Source organism: Pelmatolapia mariae, linkage group LG15, assembly GCF_036321145.2.
Source record: "Pelmatolapia mariae isolate MD_Pm_ZW linkage group LG15, Pm_UMD_F_2, whole genome shotgun sequence".
Lineage (NCBI taxonomy): Eukaryota > Metazoa > Chordata > Actinopteri > Cichliformes > Cichlidae > Pelmatolapia > Pelmatolapia mariae.
The window spans coordinates 38,088,581-38,106,970 of record NC_086240.1 but is presented as its reverse complement, the minus strand read 5'-3'; the positions used below and the strand labels follow the sequence as shown (position 1 = coordinate 38,106,970).

At 40.1% G+C, this 18,390-nt stretch overlaps 1 protein-coding gene across 4 annotated transcripts in view; it reads left to right on the top strand.

Annotated features, from left to right (window-relative positions):
- Nucleotides 1-435: 435 nt before the first annotated feature.
- Nucleotides 436-18,390, top strand: part of opa1 (OPA1 mitochondrial dynamin like GTPase) — a 37,111-nt gene continuing 19,156 nt past the window's right edge. The window contains exons 1-29 of one of the 4 annotated variants that reach the window (XM_063495289.1): nt 436-621; nt 1,181-1,505; nt 1,606-1,702; nt 1,820-1,927; nt 2,907-2,960; nt 4,420-4,502; nt 6,142-6,285; nt 7,594-7,647; nt 7,741-7,845; nt 8,120-8,206; nt 8,570-8,683; nt 8,917-8,997; nt 9,106-9,180; nt 9,268-9,339; nt 9,572-9,671; nt 9,776-9,906; nt 10,322-10,394; nt 10,974-11,046; nt 11,134-11,249; nt 12,568-12,632; nt 12,823-12,899; nt 13,725-13,890; nt 14,179-14,331; nt 14,521-14,629; nt 14,920-14,999; nt 15,213-15,353; nt 15,457-15,573; nt 15,802-15,895; nt 16,519-16,629. In XM_063495289.1, the coding sequence (XP_063351359.1) occupies nt 593-621; nt 1,181-1,505; nt 1,606-1,702; nt 1,820-1,927; nt 2,907-2,960; nt 4,420-4,502; nt 6,142-6,285; nt 7,594-7,647; nt 7,741-7,845; nt 8,120-8,206; nt 8,570-8,683; nt 8,917-8,997; nt 9,106-9,180; nt 9,268-9,339; nt 9,572-9,671; nt 9,776-9,906; nt 10,322-10,394; nt 10,974-11,046; nt 11,134-11,249; nt 12,568-12,632; nt 12,823-12,899; nt 13,725-13,890; nt 14,179-14,331; nt 14,521-14,629; nt 14,920-14,999; nt 15,213-15,353; nt 15,457-15,573; nt 15,802-15,895; nt 16,519-16,629 (3,034 nt within the window). In that variant the 5' untranslated portion in view covers nt 436-592. The remainder of the gene's footprint in view (nt 622-1,180; nt 1,506-1,605; nt 1,703-1,819; nt 1,928-2,906; nt 2,961-4,419; nt 4,503-6,141; nt 6,286-7,593; nt 7,648-7,740; nt 7,846-8,119; nt 8,207-8,569; nt 8,684-8,916; nt 8,998-9,105; nt 9,181-9,267; nt 9,340-9,571; nt 9,672-9,775; nt 9,907-10,321; nt 10,395-10,973; nt 11,047-11,133; nt 11,250-12,567; nt 12,633-12,822; nt 12,900-13,724; nt 13,891-14,178; nt 14,332-14,520; nt 14,630-14,919; nt 15,000-15,212; nt 15,354-15,456; nt 15,574-15,801; nt 15,896-16,518; nt 16,630-18,390) is intronic. The other 3 variants (XM_063495290.1, XM_063495292.1, XM_063495293.1) reach the window with 3 other exon arrangements.

Genomic DNA, 18,390 nt, shown 5'->3' with positions numbered 1-18,390 from the left:
AGAAGCCATCCTTAAGGAAGGGAAATGGAGACGAAAGCCTGAGGTATGCCATTTGAAAAGTTACGCTTTCTGAGCATCTTGTGAATGTAATAACTAAAGAAGGAAGTCATCTAGGATGGTCAAACTTATACTATAGGTGCATGCTCTAGTAGCCTCCGAGGCACCTGTTGTTGTGAATTGACATTACATAAATAACATTGAATTATATTGAACTATAGAGACATTTAAAAATCGAGAAAACACAGTATAAAAAGAAGAAATAATGGCAGCTTTATTTCCTAAACATCTGTAGTGCACATTGTTATGGTTATCCCTAAAAAAAACCCGACACAGACGACGAGGGTGTCATTTGAAAAGAGATATTATAGCAGAGGTACGTAAAGGAACCAATTCACTACATCGTTTATTTTGTCAGTGCTCTTTTGGCGGTGGAACCACTCACCGGAAGTGGACTGTCATTCCGATTGTGTCCTTGTTAGCTAGTTAGCCGCCACAACGGGCAAGCAAATGTGTGTTGTTTGGGAAGATGAATTAAACTGTACCTAAATAGTGAATCTGAACGACATCTCCGTGAAGCTGCTTTAACAGCATCATGCTGCGTGTCGGGAGCAGAGCTGCCTGGTGAGTTTGCATTTAATGAAGGTAACAGAAGCCAGGGTTAGCTAAGGTGTGAGGAGAGCACATATGAAGCTGCTTCCTCTGACAGCTCAGGACGGCCGAGCTGGTTCTGTGTAGATGACAGCAGCCCCATGTCATAGTAAGAAAGATAAAGGGCACATATTATAGGAGTTATCACGGCTGTCTACATGTGTAGTGCGTTTGGTTTATGTTGCCGGTGCTACTGCAGCATAAACGTTACCCTAGCATAAACCGGCTAAAAGTCTAGCTCGGTCGCTGAGTGTGTACAGCAGCTGCGTTATTTAAAAACAAAAACGATAGATTGACAGACCCCTGTTGACGCGGATACTGTTAACTGTATCTGTACACTTAGTTAAGTGTTTTATTGTAATAAACTGGGTCGTTTAACGTTCAATGTCAAACCTGAAAATGTGTGCCATCTGCTTTCCTGCGTGTTGCTGCAGTCTATTGGGGCTACCTTGAACAAAAATGACTGCTTTTGTAACTGTTCTGTGGGAATGAGGTGTCTTTATTTTTTTCATCCACATCTCTGTCATCTCAGCGTGGCCTGCAGGAACCTGGTGGCCAACAACATGGGGGTGAGATTTCGGATACCCTTGCAGAAGCTGCACCCTCTCTCCCGTGCTATCCATCACCGTTACTCTGGAAACTGCAACCCTCAGCGCCCTCCTCATCGCACAGCAGCCCGCTATTTCACTTCCATGTCTCGGTTGCCCATGCGGCCGCCGAAGCCTCCCCCGGGCTCTGGGGGCCACGGGTACCAGCAGCAGCGCAACTTCTGGGTGGCTCGCCTTGCTGCTCGGTTGCTGAAGCTCAGATATATTCTGCTGGGGAGTGCAGTGGGAGGAGGGTATACAGCTAAGAAGGTCAGTGTGGAGTGTTGTGCTTTGCTCGTCATGTGAGATGCAGGAAAACTGTTAAACATACTGAAGCGGTGATGTTTTTTTTGTTTATGTTTTCTACCAGACCTATGATGAGTGGAAGGAAATGCTGCCTGATTTTAGCGAATACAACTGGGTGATTCCTGATTTTGTTTGGGAACTGAGTGAACAAATAGATCTTGGTAATTTGTTTTTACAAACAATAATGATTAAATCCCTCACATTGTTTTCCACCAGCTGTATCATGAGCTGCAGCTCTGTCTTTTCCACCTGACTGTCTTATCCATTTTCACCTGCAGATAAACTGGCCAAAGCTCTACCAGAGATGGAAGAAATAGCCAAACTACTACCCGACTTTGACAAAATTGGGGAGAACTTCACGTTCCTCAAAAGCCTCCTCACCTCTGGTGAGTAAACAAAGCATCAGCATTCACTTAATGCAATTACATATTATTGTAAAAAATAACATGTGCAGACATCTGAGTGTCAGAATGAAGGTTACAGTAGCTTCACTGAAGCAAGCCTGCTTTCCTCTTCTACCTTCTTACCTGTAACATACTCCAAGGGTTGCATTTTTGGTCTCTCCGACCTCTAAGGGACCTGAGCAGAATGAGCAAGTAGACTTCTGTATCCTGTTATTTGCTGATTTTTCTGCTACACCCTTTCTACCTCTGGTTGTGGTTATTAAATGATTCCTTATTAACTGAACCCTCCAGTAATTGCGATTTTGTTTTATTGCTGACTTTGGTTTCATGGTGTCACCATTTAGATGGGTCCATGTGCAGCATTTATGTGTGGTATTATACCAATATAAATGTATACATGTCTGTTATTTCATGACTTTCATTTAAAAACATTATCTGTACAAACTGATTGTGTAAACTGCATGGCGTTTCCTGTGATATGGAATACAGTACAAGTTTGTTCCTGGGAACATGAAAGCTTAAATTTGTACTAATGAGCCTCACTGAGTATTGTGTAGGAGGCATTTTGACTGGATGAGGATTTGATCATGTTTTGTATCATCGTACATCAGCATTAGTGTTTAAATAAATACTAAATATTATATTCTGCCTACAAATTATGAAGGATCGGTTATGCTTTCATAATGAAAAGCCACTAATGATAAATGTAACATTTATGGCTTTTTTCAAGATGACGCCCATTTGAGGGTGTTCTTATCAATTTTAACAGTTTCCTATTAATTAGCTAGGTCACTTAAAGCTCTGGCACAGCAGTATCTTTGTATTAATATACATCATCTAGCTAGCTGTGTCCCTGCTTTGACCATCATCCCTTTGCTTCTGTCTTTTATGATTTTTATCTTGTGTTGTTCTTCCTTTCTCCTCCCCCCTACCCTCCTGTTGTCCTCCACGTTCTTCACAGGTGTGAGTTTGGGTAGTGAAGTCAAAGGAGCTTCTGGTCTGCATCTGTTGTTAGGTGTGTAAACCCAGCTCTCAGTAGTGCTGCCCACTCCCCTCTTTTCTTTCTGTGGCTATCTGACAATTGTCTCGCCACAGCACTGGCACGGTGGCCATGATTTTGGCTCTGAAGGCGGTAGCAGAGCATCTTCCTGGGATATTGGCTGCCAGATTGCAGTTAAATGCTGCTGTCATTGTTCAGACTATTTACCGAGTTCAGTAAGTGTAACTACGAGGGTTAAAAGGTCTAATCTTGGACTAACCTTTGCTTAAATTGGTAGAAGATTTCTCTACTGCATCTTGAAGTCACCCCAAATTCATAGAAACCTTGAAGTTTACCTTTCCATAGTTAATTTAGAGCACAATTTTTTTTTTTTTTTAAGAAAAAGCTACAGAAAGGGTCTGGAGAGCTCATAAATGCAGATCATTGTTTTTACCTGTAGTATCTCCCCTTTTTCGTTTTCTTTTCTTTAAACCGGACTGTCCTTGGCTGTGCTTTGTCCTACTGTGTTGTGTATTCTTTGCCTCCTTTGACTTCCACCCTTTTTTCTCACCTGGGTTTTTGCTTCTATCATTCTTTCATCACTAATCGTTGGGGCAGGTTCGTTTCGCTCGAACTTATTGTTATTCAAATGGTTGGAAAATGAACACAAAGCTGATTAAGATGTAAATGAATTCCAATAATCAATCCAAACAATAAGCTGAAATTAATTAAATAACAATAATGTAACCCTTAAATGGGTTAAGATTAATAAAGGTAGTTCATTGCACAACAGTATGTGAAATATTTACCTGAAGGGATTCCCACACAGATGTGACCACGCCTTTGCAAGGAGTCATAATAACAGCAGGGAGTGTCTCTGGCTCTTACTCACGCACTATTAACACTTAATGTACCCTGTAATGGCTTCAGGAAAAATATTTGTCCATTGATATAATCAATATACTTATTCCCAATGCTACTACATTTTTCTCTGTACATGTTCATTCTGTTGCTTAGTAGAATTTTCCTTGTGCATTGTCATAACATGTCTTGAAAACTTAATTTCACCAGTTTTGATTAGGTGCCAAAGGAATATTAGAAATTAAATGTAAAGATCTTAAGGAAGTCAATTCTTGAGTTGCTTTTTGTCCATCTAAAACTGTGTTTCTAACAAGGTATGGACGTTAATCAGAGTCAAAGACATCAGCGTCAAACGGATGGAACCATTTACAGTATTTCAGTGCTTCAACATCTAGTCCTAGCTGTGCTAAATTTTCTGATGATTATCAGACTGTTATACATTCCTGAATAGCTTGAAAAACTTATGTAGTGCTACATTTTCCAGACATTTGAATTTTAGTCATTCTGCTCTTCTGTTTTTCTATCGGGGGTCTTTTAGCCATAGTCACAACTCTCGTAGTTTGAGCTGCATGTAATAATATTTATGTATTTGCATTAGTAATCTTATCCTGGGTTGTTATGTCTCCTCTGATAGAAACTTCAGGTGATCCTCCACTAAAGGCCACAGATTCCTCTGCTGCAGTCGCACATGAAGCTGGTGATAAGCAGTACAAAAAGGCAAGTAGATAGTCTGCTCACACTTCCTAGTTTTTCTTCTCTTTACTCTGACACAGCTTGGTCTCGCTCAGCTCCTGTCTGCTACTTTTCGCTTCAAGGAAAAGAACTATGATCATTTAAATCAAAATGCCCCCCAAGAAACTTAAATGTTAGTTTGTATTACACGAAAAAATTGTACATTTTTAAATGTAATGTGCTTTGAAGACCTGGCAGCAATTGAGGTCCATAGTCTTTAGCAGTGTACTACTTGGGGTTCGTTTTGATTCAGTGAGTTCTTCTGAATGTGAATTGTGAGTTAAACACAATCTTACCAGCCAAGTACACAGATGTATAAAGGTGTAATAGTGAGAACAAAATTTGTACAAGAACAGTGTTAATTAAAGATGGTATATTGCCAAAAAGCTGTCTGTAAGTGCTGCTAGAGTAGTTTGATCTTCAAAGTTTTAAACCTGTACCTGCAAACTGTACAGCACCAAATCAAAGTGTTAACTGCAAGTTCTCACACACGCTGCTAAACATGTGAAGTTTATTGACTGTTGTCTCACGTCGGTGGATAGTTGCTTCTTTTAACTTTATTTCCTTATTTACACAGTTATTTCATTTCTGTTGTCCTTGTGCTGTTTTGTATGTTTTGTATTTTGTATGTTTGTTTTGTTTTCTATGTTTCAGCGCATCCATGTCCTATTATTTATTTATGTATTTTTACCTTGTTTGTGTCTGCGTGCGTATGTGTGGTATATGTGTGTACGTATGTGATTGTGTATAAGTGTGCTTGTTTAACAGTCTCTAAAGTTTAAAGGAAAGTGACAGCGACTTGGAGTATTAGGAGGTGCTTTTAAAAAACAAAACTTTCCTATTCCCTATTTTTTCTATGATCATGGTCTCCAACATGAACAAAACACCACTTTTTATTATATTATTTGCACATTTCACAGAGTGAAAAAGCAAAAAGATGCACACAATTTGACATACGTCATGGTGGGGACTCTTGAACTATTTTTCCTGCTATTTAGTATGCTTTGTGCTTCACCCTGACCGATATCTCAGTGCCTGCTTCGCTTGGTTAATCATCAACTTCCGACCAGTTGTTTTCAGGTCCATTTAACGTTGTTTTGCAGCACATCTAAACATTTTGGTCAGAACTTGAAACTTGTTTTACAGAAGTTGTGTTATTGAAGAATTATGAACTTCAGGCAAAGTGTTGTCCCACTCATGATGAGCAGATAGCCAAAAATCCTCAGTGGTGCATAATAATGAGCAAATGCAACAGTATCACGGTTGCTGCCACTCGCTGAGAGGCACTGGTTGTCGTATTAGTTGCCTCTTCTGCCTTCAGTCTGACAAAGTTCAGCATCTCTGTGTTTTGGATTTAGGAGAGGCTGACTTTGCTCGGTTACACTGATGATGGTGGCAAGATTAACACAGCCAAAGACTGTGATTCGTTTTAATGACAACCCTTAATTAATACAGTTTAATTTTGACTCAAAAACAAAATAAATCCCAGAGACAAAGACAGACGCCCTCTGCTGTAGCCCTGTGTTGGGTTACTGCAGTGGCCTGTAATGCTGGCCTGCCCCGTGGCCTGCAGATGTTTTTGTTGCGCCTCCTGCCTTTTTCTCACTATGACATACCTCAGCAGGGTCTGCTTGGCGAGCTCATTCTTATTCAGCAGCAGATCCAGCGGCACGAGGAGGAAGTCCGACGGGCCGCTGCAGCCAGTAGTGCACGCCCCCAACCGTCAGAGCCTGCTCCGAACCCCAGCCCCCCTCAACAGTCACGTAAGGTGAAGGTCCAGTCCCGCTTAGATCTGCTCTATCATACAAGAGACTCCTAAAGCTTTATAGCTACAGCGCAGGGCCAAGATTTAAATCGTTGGACTAAGTGATTTCAGCCAGCGCCACCTTAAAAAAAACACTAGAGTAACTTCACACCCAGTTGAAAATCAGTGTTTCCTCTCTGAAAGGTTCAAGCCTCTTTACCTCGGCGGTGCTGATGGGCACAATTAAAAGTGTGAAGCTAACCACACACGAGTTTACTAAACAGTTACTGTAGCAAGGTGACCTCATAAGATTTTCAGCTGGTGTAAAGTTGGTGTATATATATTTGTTTTTGTTAAACTTGTAGTCCACATAAATTGGCCTGTCAGCAGATTTTATTCCACCCTCTACAGTATTAAAAAGCAGTCGTCTTCTTTGACTGTGTAGTTTGAGTTTGTTTTGCCAGTGTGCTGTTGAAAGGGCTTGCATGGACCACAACAGCTTGGTTTGCTAGAAATGGTGACTATAGCCAGCCTCATTCTCCCACGCAAGTGGCTGGATAATCATCAGCAGTACTGCATTATTATGCAGAAGCGCTGCATGGAGTGGAGTGAAACCTGCCGCATGGTGTGAGCTACACTTTTTTTTAAACTCTCATGAGTGGATCTAACTTTTCTTTATCAATTTACTTCATCAACACGCTTAAGCTCTTTAAGAGCTCCTTAAAGCTCCTTAAAAATAATGAAGAGATCTCTTAGCTTTTCAAAAATCTTTGCTATGTATTGCAAGAATGTAAGTTGAAGAACATTTCTTACCCCTGTTGTGCAGTATAGAAATAGTTTTTATTGAAATAGTTTGGCGCGTCTTTTAAATTCCTTTTCTTCTTCTTCTATCATTTGTCCATGTCTGCTGTGCCTCCTGCTTCCTGTCCCACATCTCATTGTTCCAAACATGTTGCATATATATAATATACAAAATAAAATACAGTTTGTCCAATCATTAAAATTAAGCTGTAATGGCAGTGAATTTTTGATTAAGTTCACTCTGTGATTTGTGCCTGTTTGTGAATCATAGTGTGTTGATTGAAGCTGAGCGATGCCAGAATGATAGTATCTGCCTGAAATTTGTGTTTCTCTCTTGCATTAACTTGACTTTCAACTCTCTCTGTAGACAGAATGCACGGATTGAGCCTTTATGATGCCGGTGGGAGTTCAGTTGTTTGAAGGTGTTCTGTGAGAGTCGTGGGGTTAGCTCTTGTATTCAGAAGAGAAAGGAAGCATTAACGTTTGTTGTTGTTTTTGTTTTTTTTTCTTTTTCTCTTCTGTGATCTTTAGTCATCTGACAAAGAAAAGATAGACCAGCTCCAAGAAGAGCTGCTGCGCACTCAGGTACAGTAGGCTGTGACTTACATTCTCCTTGCTTAAATGTAAATGTTGAAATGTTTCTGGTTGTTAGTTTTGACACTGCTATTTGTCCATTAGCTAAGATATCAGCGCATGCTCGAGAGACTGGAGAAGGAAAATAAAGAGTTGAGGAAGGTGGTGCTGCAAAAAGACGATAAGGGCATTCACCAACGGAAAGTGAAGGTGGGTTATGAACATATTAAACACATACAGATTCTCTTTTTCCTAGATTTTACTTTAATTGGGATTGTTTTTTGAGATGTGAGCATTGCAGATATCTGGAATATTTTCCAAAAGGTCCCAGAGTGTTGGGCAGTTACATTTTATTATGATTAATATCTGTTAATGATAAAAAGTGTTGCCTTTCATAGATTTAGTTATTCTCCAACTCTTCTTTGTTGTGACAGCTAATTACACAAAGACTGATAATTAATTACTGTTCTGTCTCCTTGTGTAGAAATCCCTTATTGATATGTATTCTGAAGTCCTGGACGTCTTGTCGGACTATGATGCCAACTACAACACCCAGGACCACTTACCCAGGGTACATATGAGCTTTATTTGTTGAACATCTGTGTGTTTTTTAAGAAACAACATTTTTTGTGTCATTTTTGAGTGTGTGTGTTAGAATTGATATCTTGACTCATAAAAATCAACAAACAACTTCCTAAATACCCGAAAGGTTGATTCTGTTAATCAACGAATCAACTTTTTGGGATTTTCTTACGTGGATGATTGAGCATGCATCAAAACTTTGTAAATATGTTGCCAAACTTGCATTTATTGTTACTGGATCACATAAGACCTACTGTGTCATTTTCCATTATCCCAATGCTGTTTGGTTGAGCTGTTTACCTTTCCCTGTCTCTTTGTGTGGTCTCACCCTCTTCCTAAACTTGTGCTTCAGGTCGTTGTGGTGGGGGATCAGAGTGCTGGAAAGACCAGCGTGCTTGAGATGATAGCACAAGCCAGGATATTTCCCAGGGGCTCAGGAGAGATGATGACACGCTCTCCTGTCAAGGTGTGTGTGGCCAGTGTGGTTCGTGTGTGTGTGAAAGATTTCATATTTATATGGCCCTTATTTAATTGAATATTTTGTCACAACATGGTCATAAAATGTCATCATAAACAGGTTTACATAAGGAACAACAAAGATTTTTTTGAGTGTTGTCACACAAGCATTCTGGGAGTGTAAGTTAAACCAACATTGACTCGTTTTTTTTAAATACATAAAAACTCTTATATGTTGTGTAGGTAACATTAAGTGAAGGCCCTCACCACGTGGCCATGTTCAAGGACAGTGGCCGAGAGTTTGACCTAACCAAGGAGGAAGATGTGAGTGACACAGTCTTCAATCCATCCGTTTGATAGAAACTACAACTTCAAGCTTGTTGTTTCATTAATTAAAGTATTTATTGTGCTCTTTCTTTCTGTGTCCCACAGCTGGCTGCTCTCAGGCATGAGATTGAGCTGAGGATGAGGAAAAGTGTGAAGGAAGGACAGACAGTCAGCTCTGAGGTTGTACATATACTAATACTCAGATTAAACATAAAGTTTTTTTTCTGCAGTGTTTCATGAAATGATGTTTTCTGTTCTGTATGTTAGACAATATCCTTGAGCGTTAAAGGGCCTGGCATCCAGAGGATGGTACTCGTTGACTTACCAGGTGTAATCAGTGTAAGTCTATATTCTGCGTATAATAATGTTTCAAATTCCTTTGGCTGTATTAGGATTTCATTTGGGTTTTTTTCTATAATTTACCTTATATTGATTTACCAATATTTAATAGATATATTTTTGATTTTTTTTTCAATTATTTGTTTTCTTAAAGTGTAAAAGTTGCTGTTAGAGTCACTATTTCAATTTTTGTAAATATTGCAGTCTTAAAAAGTTATTTAATGTGTTGTAGACTGTGACTGCTGGCATGGCAACAGACACTAAGGAAACCATCTTCAGCATCAGCAAGGCCTACATGCAAAACCCCAATGCAATCATTCTCTGTATTCAGGGTAAGATATGCATATGTTTCCAGTTACAGTAATAAAACCAGCACATATCAAAGTGAGAGAAGAGGTGATCTCTACGTGCACTAACCCTCTTGCTCATTGTCCAGATGGCAGTGTGGATGCAGAGCGGAGCATTGTAACAGACCTGGTTAGCCAGATGGACCCTCAGGGAAAGAGGACCATCTTTGTCCTGACCAAAGTGGACCTGGCTGAGAAGAACCTGGCCAGCCCAAGCAGAGTAATTAGTCTTTGCCATCTAAGAAAATGTTGTAAAATAGTTACTTTATAGGTAAAAGTTATACTGTTAACAGCTTTGAATGCTTTATTTTATTTTCATTGCTTCATGTAGTGACAAAAATACAGGTCTACCTAATGATTCCTGACACCTAAAAAAAACAAACAACATTATCATGACATTATTGATCAGTGTGTTAAAATGACATGATGAAGTGATCATGTTGATTCGTCATGCAATTATTGCAGCGTGATTAGAGCTATTTGCAACTATACCACAAGAGGGTGCCAAATCCTTACAGTTTAACCAGATTTTCTTGGCAAGTCAGCACCTGGTTTCAGAAAACAGTGTGCACACAACAGAATGGAGAATTTCAGTCATATTTGTTTTTTGGTTTTTTTGCCATCTTCTTTTTCAGATTCAGCAAATAGTGGAAGGCAAGCTGTTTCCCATGAAAGCCCTGGGCTACTTTGCTGTTGTAACAGGAAAAGGTGACGTCCATTACTGTGAACTCCAGCTTGCTACATTTACTTTTGTGTCCCTTAATGATGGCTTTTAGGTCAATAATGTCACATTTCCATAGAGAAATTTGTTTTAAAATGTTTTATCTCCATGTTAGCTTAACTAAACAGCAGGTGAAGTAGGTAGCCAGGTAGATGACCCTCCCTGTGTGAGGGAAGCTGAAAGCATTCAGGGATGCCTGCTGTTAAAACAAAGAACATGTGCAGGGAATCACAAGGCGTCTCATTCATCTCTGCCATAAGGAAGTCGTTGTTTTCTGTGATGCATTCAGAGAAATGCAGTAATGCAAATGCAGTAATTTTTAAACAGCGAACTGGAGCAGAGCAGCAAGCCTTCCTACATGAGCATGACACGTATTCTACTAAATGAAGCCTACATTTAGTACAAGCCTGCTCTCAAATAAAGGCCTTCTGCCTTTGGGCTAAATAAAAGACTCGGTCACTATTTGATAGAAATACATTATGTAGCACACAGCATTGCATAGAATAGTCGCTAATGTATGTTAAATTATTTGCTCATACTTTTTATTGCTAATTGCTTGTGTCCAGGAAGCAGTGCTGAAAGCATAGACTCTATCAAAGACTATGAAGAGGACTTCTTTCAGAACTCTAGGTTACTCAGGCAAGTTATACCATCTAATATGCAGCTTCTAAAAGTTCATCAAATAAGTAATTCCAGAGTTGAGAAATGTTTTGTGTGCACAACTAGGGATGGCATGCTGAAAGCTCACCAGGTGACCACAAAGAACTTGAGTCTGGCCGTCGCTGACTGCTTCTGGAAGATGGTGCGGGAGTCTGTAGAGCAACAAGCTGATGTCTTCAAAGGTATGACAACACCTTCAGCATTTAATTTTATCCTATAAAGAACCAATTGATTCATATAGATTAGTTGTTTGCAATGAAACATTTATATGGTCAGATCTGTTTGCAGTGATGTGCATGTTAATAATGTGAATAGACATGTTAGGATTAACAGTAAAAGGAGTAGCTGATCTTACTCTTTTCAGTCTCCCTATATTGGCTTTCCTCAGCCACTCTGCCATACATTTCCACCCCCTCTGTCTTGACTTCCAACTACAATTAGTCTAGACAGTCTCAAGCTCATTGCTAACAGCATAAGAGATTTATGGCCATGAGACTTCACATCCCATAGGTCCATTGTGTTGAGCATCGATCCATATCCCATCAAATCACATGCAGCCAGCTTCCATCCTCCATTCTTGGCGCCACCACATCTCCACAAACCAGCAATTAGCCTAATCTCCACTGTGGATAGGGAGCTGTGGAAAGGGGCAAGAAGCTCAGTGTGCTAGTGTGTGTCTCTGTGTGCATACACGAGAGGTAAAACTCTGACTTTTGATAAAGATTGTGTGATTGGCCCCATCTTCCCTCCTCCCCAGAGACCAGTTAGGGAGAGTAAGTGTGCAAAGCCCTCATCCCCTGTTATTAGAGAATAAACACCATCTGGTGACTGAAGGCTGCCGTCATATCATGCTATGTGAGAAAAGGCCAGGCTCTGTCTGTATAGGCTCATTGCTTGATGATGATCGAGATCTGCCAATGGATGGAGCATAATCTCGAGGGTGAAAAAGAAAGAAAGATTTAAGTGTTAAGTTTCAGCCAGGCAGAAGAATGAGCACTAGATAATTTGATGATTAGTGTCTGTTGGAGCTTTATGATGTTGCTGTCTATATTAAAATTATTATGTCACGTTTCATGTGTAAGACTGTTTAAAAATTAATTATAACCTCTGCACACTGTCTCAACTACTACTATTTTATTAAATCACAACATCTCAGACTAAGTGACCCTCATCAGGTACAAAACAGTTTTCATATAATAACTCTGATCCAAATCCATCCAGTCTGAATGCTGACGGTCCCTCTTTAGAACTGTGTGGATGTAATCGATGATAACAGTGGTTGCTCTTTATTTAGAGGTTTTATCACTAAACCAATAATTACATTACTTTTGTTGTGGAAGTTTTTACCAGTTAGAGTTCTCTGATCAGGATTATTTGTTTATTTCCTGTGGGTCATTCAGGTGTGCAGTGATTTTAAACCACGTAAGATTGAAATTTGTTCATATTGAAGTTGAAAATGTTTGTTTAAATATTCCTTTTCATGATCCCTGCTTTAACCAGCTTCACGATTCAACCTGGAGACAGAATGGAAGAACAACTACCCTCGTCTAAGAGAGCTGGACAGGGTAGGAAACACAAACAGTCATTTCTTTGAACTCTCACATAGTTCTTTATAAAAGAAAGCATGCTCATTAGTGATGGGTATTTTATAAATTACATTTGTGTTTTTAAAAAAATGTCCTTAAGAAATAAGAGTTTATTAATATGTTAAAATTGCACTAAAGGTTTATAATGTAGTATTTAATCTTTTTGCAGAATGAACTGTTTGAAAAGGCTAAAAATGAAATCTTGGATGAAGTCATTAGTTTGAGTCAGGTGACTCCACAACACTGGTAAGTTCCTCTTGAACTAACGTCAATGATTTATTATTCTTTAGTTCTCACCATCATTTCAGTGACTTTGTTAGTTTTAGTTGTTTGTGAGTTGAATGATATTTCATGTTATGGGGAAAGAGCAGTGTTAACATGTGCATTAGTACTCAACCAGCCATGAGCTAAAAAGCAGATCTTTGTCTGCATGTAGCTGTATGTGAATACCCACAATGAGTAAAACCTTGCTTAAATGAGATGTATGCATGCTGTTGTGGGCATCCCCTGTGTGCGTGGCATCAGTTTTCTCTGATCAATAATCTGATGAATGGCCCATGGACAGGAGCAGGGGTGGCCCTGTTAGCCAGCCAGCAGCCAGCCAGCATTATTGGAAATGGCTCTTATTGACAGTGAGGAGTGCTAGCTGGAACAAAAGGGGACCTAATGAAATATGGCTGTGCGTTTATGATAAATGAGATAAGTGCAACGCTTCCCTGGTCTCAGCGGGATTTGGGACTCTGGGGAATCCTGGGTTTTGTTCTGCGTCGCTGTGGAGAGTGTGGATGCTGTTAGCTTTTAACAGGGTCATAGTATAGATGTGGGAGTTTACAGTTGAGCGTCCCTCTTTGCTCATTGTTTTCCTGCTCTGGCTGACGACTTAACTGCACTCAGCTGGACACCTTGGTCCAAAGCACTCTTTTTGTGTTTTTGTCTGTCTTCTGTCTGTAACTAAAAGTGATAATCCAGATCTTCAAGATCTTAACATGGGTTAAAGTTATTGAGCTACAAAGTTTGGTACAAGTCGGCGCACATCTCTTTCAGAACTGACTTTTTTTTTCCTTCTTGTAGGGAATCTATTCTACAGAAAAAGCTGTGGGAACGTGTTTCCACCCATGTAATTGAGAACATCTACCTGCCTGCTGCCCAAACAATGGACTCTGGTACCTTTAACACCACTGTAGACATCAAGCTCAAACAGTGGACTGACAAGCAGCTCCCACACAAAGCACTGGAGGTGAAGCACACTTGCTTTATTAGTCAGCTCATATCATGATTCATTCAGTTAAAATGATTGTTGTTATTTTAAGAATTTTTTTTATTACATTTTGGTGAGTTCACTGTCATATTCTATTGTTTAGTATTTCTTTTCTTTTTGCTGTGTGTTGTTTTTTTTTATGAGTATCTTGACTCTAACTCGATTAACACAGACTGTAGAACTTGTAAAAACAATTAAATCCAGCAGTGGCTTTATTCTAATAGCCCCTTTTCCCTCCTTATATTTTGCATACTTTGCCCCTGTCAGGTTGCCTGGGAGACACTGCAGGAGGAGTTTGCCCGCTTCATGGCTGAATACAAAGGCAAAGACCAGGATGACATTTTTGACAAGTTGAAGGAGGCCGTGAAGGATGAGAGTATCAAGAGGCATAAGTGGAATGAGAGGGCCCTGGACAGCCTGGTAAACACACAGTAAAATACCCTCACAAGCAGAAAGTGCACACTTGTTTATTGAAGCTCCCAGAGCAGACAGAATTTCATGATGAGATGCCATCAGCATAGAGAATGTAGTCGTGATGCAAAGAAGCACTGATCCTAACAAGTGGAATGTGTTTTTTGTACTACTTACCTCTTTGTGTGGTTGTGTCAGAGGGTGATTCAGCACAATGCCCTCGAAGACCGCTCCATCACAGACAAGCCCCAGTGGGATGCAGCAATCCAGTTCATGGAGGAAACCTTGCAGTCACGCCTCAAAGACAGTACGTTGGCTATGATAGTATCATATGTTAAAACTCTCCTCGCAGTCTTAACCACACAAAAACATTTGTAGACTTTTATGGTTCTTTTTAGTTTTGGTTTTTAGTTGGAATCACATCAACACAGTTTCAAGTTCTTACTTTTGTCCCAGACATCAGTCACACACTTGTCCTGACCAGGTTTTAGGTGATCATGCTTTTGCGGTGCTTTTGCTGCCACAATGAGACATGCTGTTTTTCTGACGTATGATTTTAAATTTTGTTCTGTTTTGCTCTTTGCCCTCGTTCTGCAGCTGAATCAGTAATCAAAGACATGGTGGGCCCAGACTGGAAGGAGAGGTGGCTGAGTTGGAAGAATCGTACGCCAGATCAGGTCAGAATTGCAGGATTTCCTCAGAAGTCATAGTTGTGATGGTGCAGTAGCTTTTATAAGGAGCTTTGAAACTGTGAAGTGGAAGATCTATAAAGGCTATCACCTTACACAATGGTCTAATTCCATCCACACTGTAGAGCTTACATATAAATATGTAATATTTTACATTTAAATGCTCCTTGAAGTGAAGACTTGCTTTTCTAAACCTTGCAGCATATTCGGAATGAAACAAAAAATGAGCTGGACCGCCTGCTGAAGCTGCACGATGAGCACACGGCTTACCTGGCTAATGATGAAGTCACCACAGTACGGAAGAACCTGGAGGCACGGAGTGTAGAAGTTGACCCGATGCTGGTGAGATGGAACGGATTATTCCAAACATTTTTTTTGTAACAGCAATACCTGGTAATTATGTTTGGCCTCTGTTAACTGGTGAAATATTTACATACCTGCTCAGATCAAGGATACGTGGCATCAGCTTTATCGGCGACACTTCTTACAGAAGGCACTGTCACACTGCAACCTCTGCAAGAGGGGTTTCTACTACTACCAGAGACACTTTGTTGACTCTGAGGTAAGTAGAAAGAGTTGTCTTTTATTTTTTTTATTTATTTATGCAGTTTCACCTGAGGTCAGGGTTAGTTTGGAAAAAAATTTAACTTTACTCTGGGGCACCCTGTGTACTGAAGGCTGAAGACCTAGTGGGTACACACCCTTGATTTGTGTCTGTCCCAGGCCAAATAAAAACCTAAAAAAAACCCAAAACAGAATACAAATTTGATATCCCTGTTTGTTTCTGCAGTTGGAGTGCAATGATGTGGTGCTGTTTTGGAGGATACAGAGGATGCTGGTTATAACAGCCAACACTCTACGACAGCAACTCACCAACACTGAAGGTGAGCACTGTGGACTGGGGGGGGGGGGTCTATGTTATTTCCATAACAGCAGTTGTAGCTATTTATGGAGTAAAGTTAAAAGTATAGAATATCAAACCTTCTATTTTTAATGATTTCAGCCTTTTAGTTGTCATTTCTGTTTGTTTTTTTTTCCTTTCTGTAAAACCAGCAGGTTATTGGCAGGAATTTTACTTCCTCCTTTTGATTTTTTTTTCCCCCTCCTGTTGGAGTAAGTTGTTTCATCAGTGGTACTTTGTGTCAAACATGTGAAAAATGCAGTCCAGTGAATCTAGTTGCACGCCATCCCCAAAGCTGATACTGAGATCACATTTTACTGTTGTTCAGAAATGTTCGACTGAAGCAGCCTCTGCACTTTCATTGTTGGGCTTAGTGATTTTTATATCATTTAGCAAGGTTCCAGAAGTTATCCAGATTATCTATAAAGTGAAGACAAATGTGAGAGTCACAGTCCTTCTCCGAGTCTTTTTAATCATTATAAAGTTTTTTCATAACTTGATTCATCAAAACAAAAGATCGACAGAAAAGTGCAGTTCATTGTTGTTGGGCCAGGCATTGATTATTATTGTTTCTTGTGTATCTGTCTCTGTGTCCGTGCTCGCCAGTGCGCCGATTGGAGAAAAATGTGAAGGAAGTGTTGGATGACTTTGGAGAAGACATGGAAAAGAAGACCCAACTCATAACTGGCCGCCGAGTCCAGCTGGCTGAGGATCTCAGTAAGACACACAAATACTTGTAGATCAGAAAATACACTGCAGATACAAAAAGGCTATAAAAAAACACCTGCTGAGTCTGATTGTTCCTATTTAAACTTCACAGTTCTTAAGTCAACATCACAGTAGTTTGCATGCTAACCTACCTACTACACTATCAGATATTATATACAGTAATGTGCAAACGTTTTAGCCAGGTAAGAAAAAAAATGCTGTAAACAAAGAATGCGTTCAAAAGTGGAAGTGTTAATCATTTATTTTCATCAATCAACAAAATGCAGTGAATGAACAAAATTAAATCAATATTTGGTGTAGCGACCCTTTGCCTTCAAGACAGCATCAATTCTTCTTGATACACTTGCACACAGTTTTTGAAGGAACTCGGCTGGTAGGTTGTTCCAAACATCTTGGAGAACTAACCACAGATCTTCTGTGGATGTAGGCTTACTCACATCCTTCTGTCTTCATGTAATCCCAGAGACACTTGATGATGTTGAGATCAGGGCTCTGTGGGGGCCATACCATCACTTCCAGTACTTCTTGTTCTTCTTTACGCTGAAGAAAGTTGTTAATGACTTTGGCTGCATGTTTGGGGTCGTTGCCCTGCTGCAGAATACATTTGGGACCAAAAAAACAATATATATCAGGGCTCTAGAGTGCGACCAATTTGGTCGCAAATGCGACCAAATTTTTCAGTGGTGCGACTAAAAAAAAATATTTGGTCGCACCGGTGCTACCAAATATTTTCGGGTAACCAAAAAATAAAATCTCTGCAACTCTCCGTGTGGTCAACAACAGACACACATTATGCCCTATCGTGGACTAAACCAATCAGAGATGGTCAGGGGCGGGACCTCTCTGATTGGCCGTGGTCCAGTTGGAAGTGCAGGTAGAAGAGAGAGGTGAGTAGCTTGAATAAGGCGATATCAATTCATTAACAGATTCCACACAAAGACGTAAACACAGAGCGGACCCGACGCATCAGAATCAGCTTTGTCTTTCTCGGCTTTCTCACCCGACGGCCCGTAGACGGACACGCTGTCGGAGCTCACCGAGCCCACCGTCCGCGCTGTGTTTCCGTCTTTTTTGCGCTGATTCTGAGCTGCAGGTTTTGTCTCTCTCCAACCAAAATTCGCTGAGCCAGCAGCCAAAGAAGCAGCAAACTACGCTTCACATTTGATCAATGTTGTCATGAATTCCCTCTGACTTTTGCTGTTTTGCTTCCATCACGATAAAAATCACACTTCATGCACAGCTCTCTCTCTCTCTCTGTACTTCAAGAACAGTTTCCCGTCTCAAATCTCTGTTTTCTGCATTATCCATTCGCTTATTACCCACCAGTCTACCGTTGTTTACAGCGCTGTCGGCCGCTGTCTTTTTCTTTTTTTCACTTAAATGACCTCGGACAAGAAAGTCTAGTTTCTGCTGTTCAATACTGAAGAAATGTAAACTTTTTAAAATTGTGCAAAATTACAGAATATTGCAGAATATTTTTAAGGTCATCTGCTGTAAAAAGCCAGGCCAGGAAAATCTCCTTCATGTTTTTCTGTGTTTTATTCTCAGTTACTTTCACACAAAGGCATCTGCTGTGATGTTCACAATTCTGATGAAGTCTCACATGTATCAGTGCTGATAAATGATCAGAATTATAATATTTCTGACTGTCTGAGGCTAAATTGAATCGAATCAGGTCTTTGAGAACCGGAATCGAATGGATTATAGAAATCAGTGATGATACCCAGCCCTAGTGATCAGCCTAGGCCT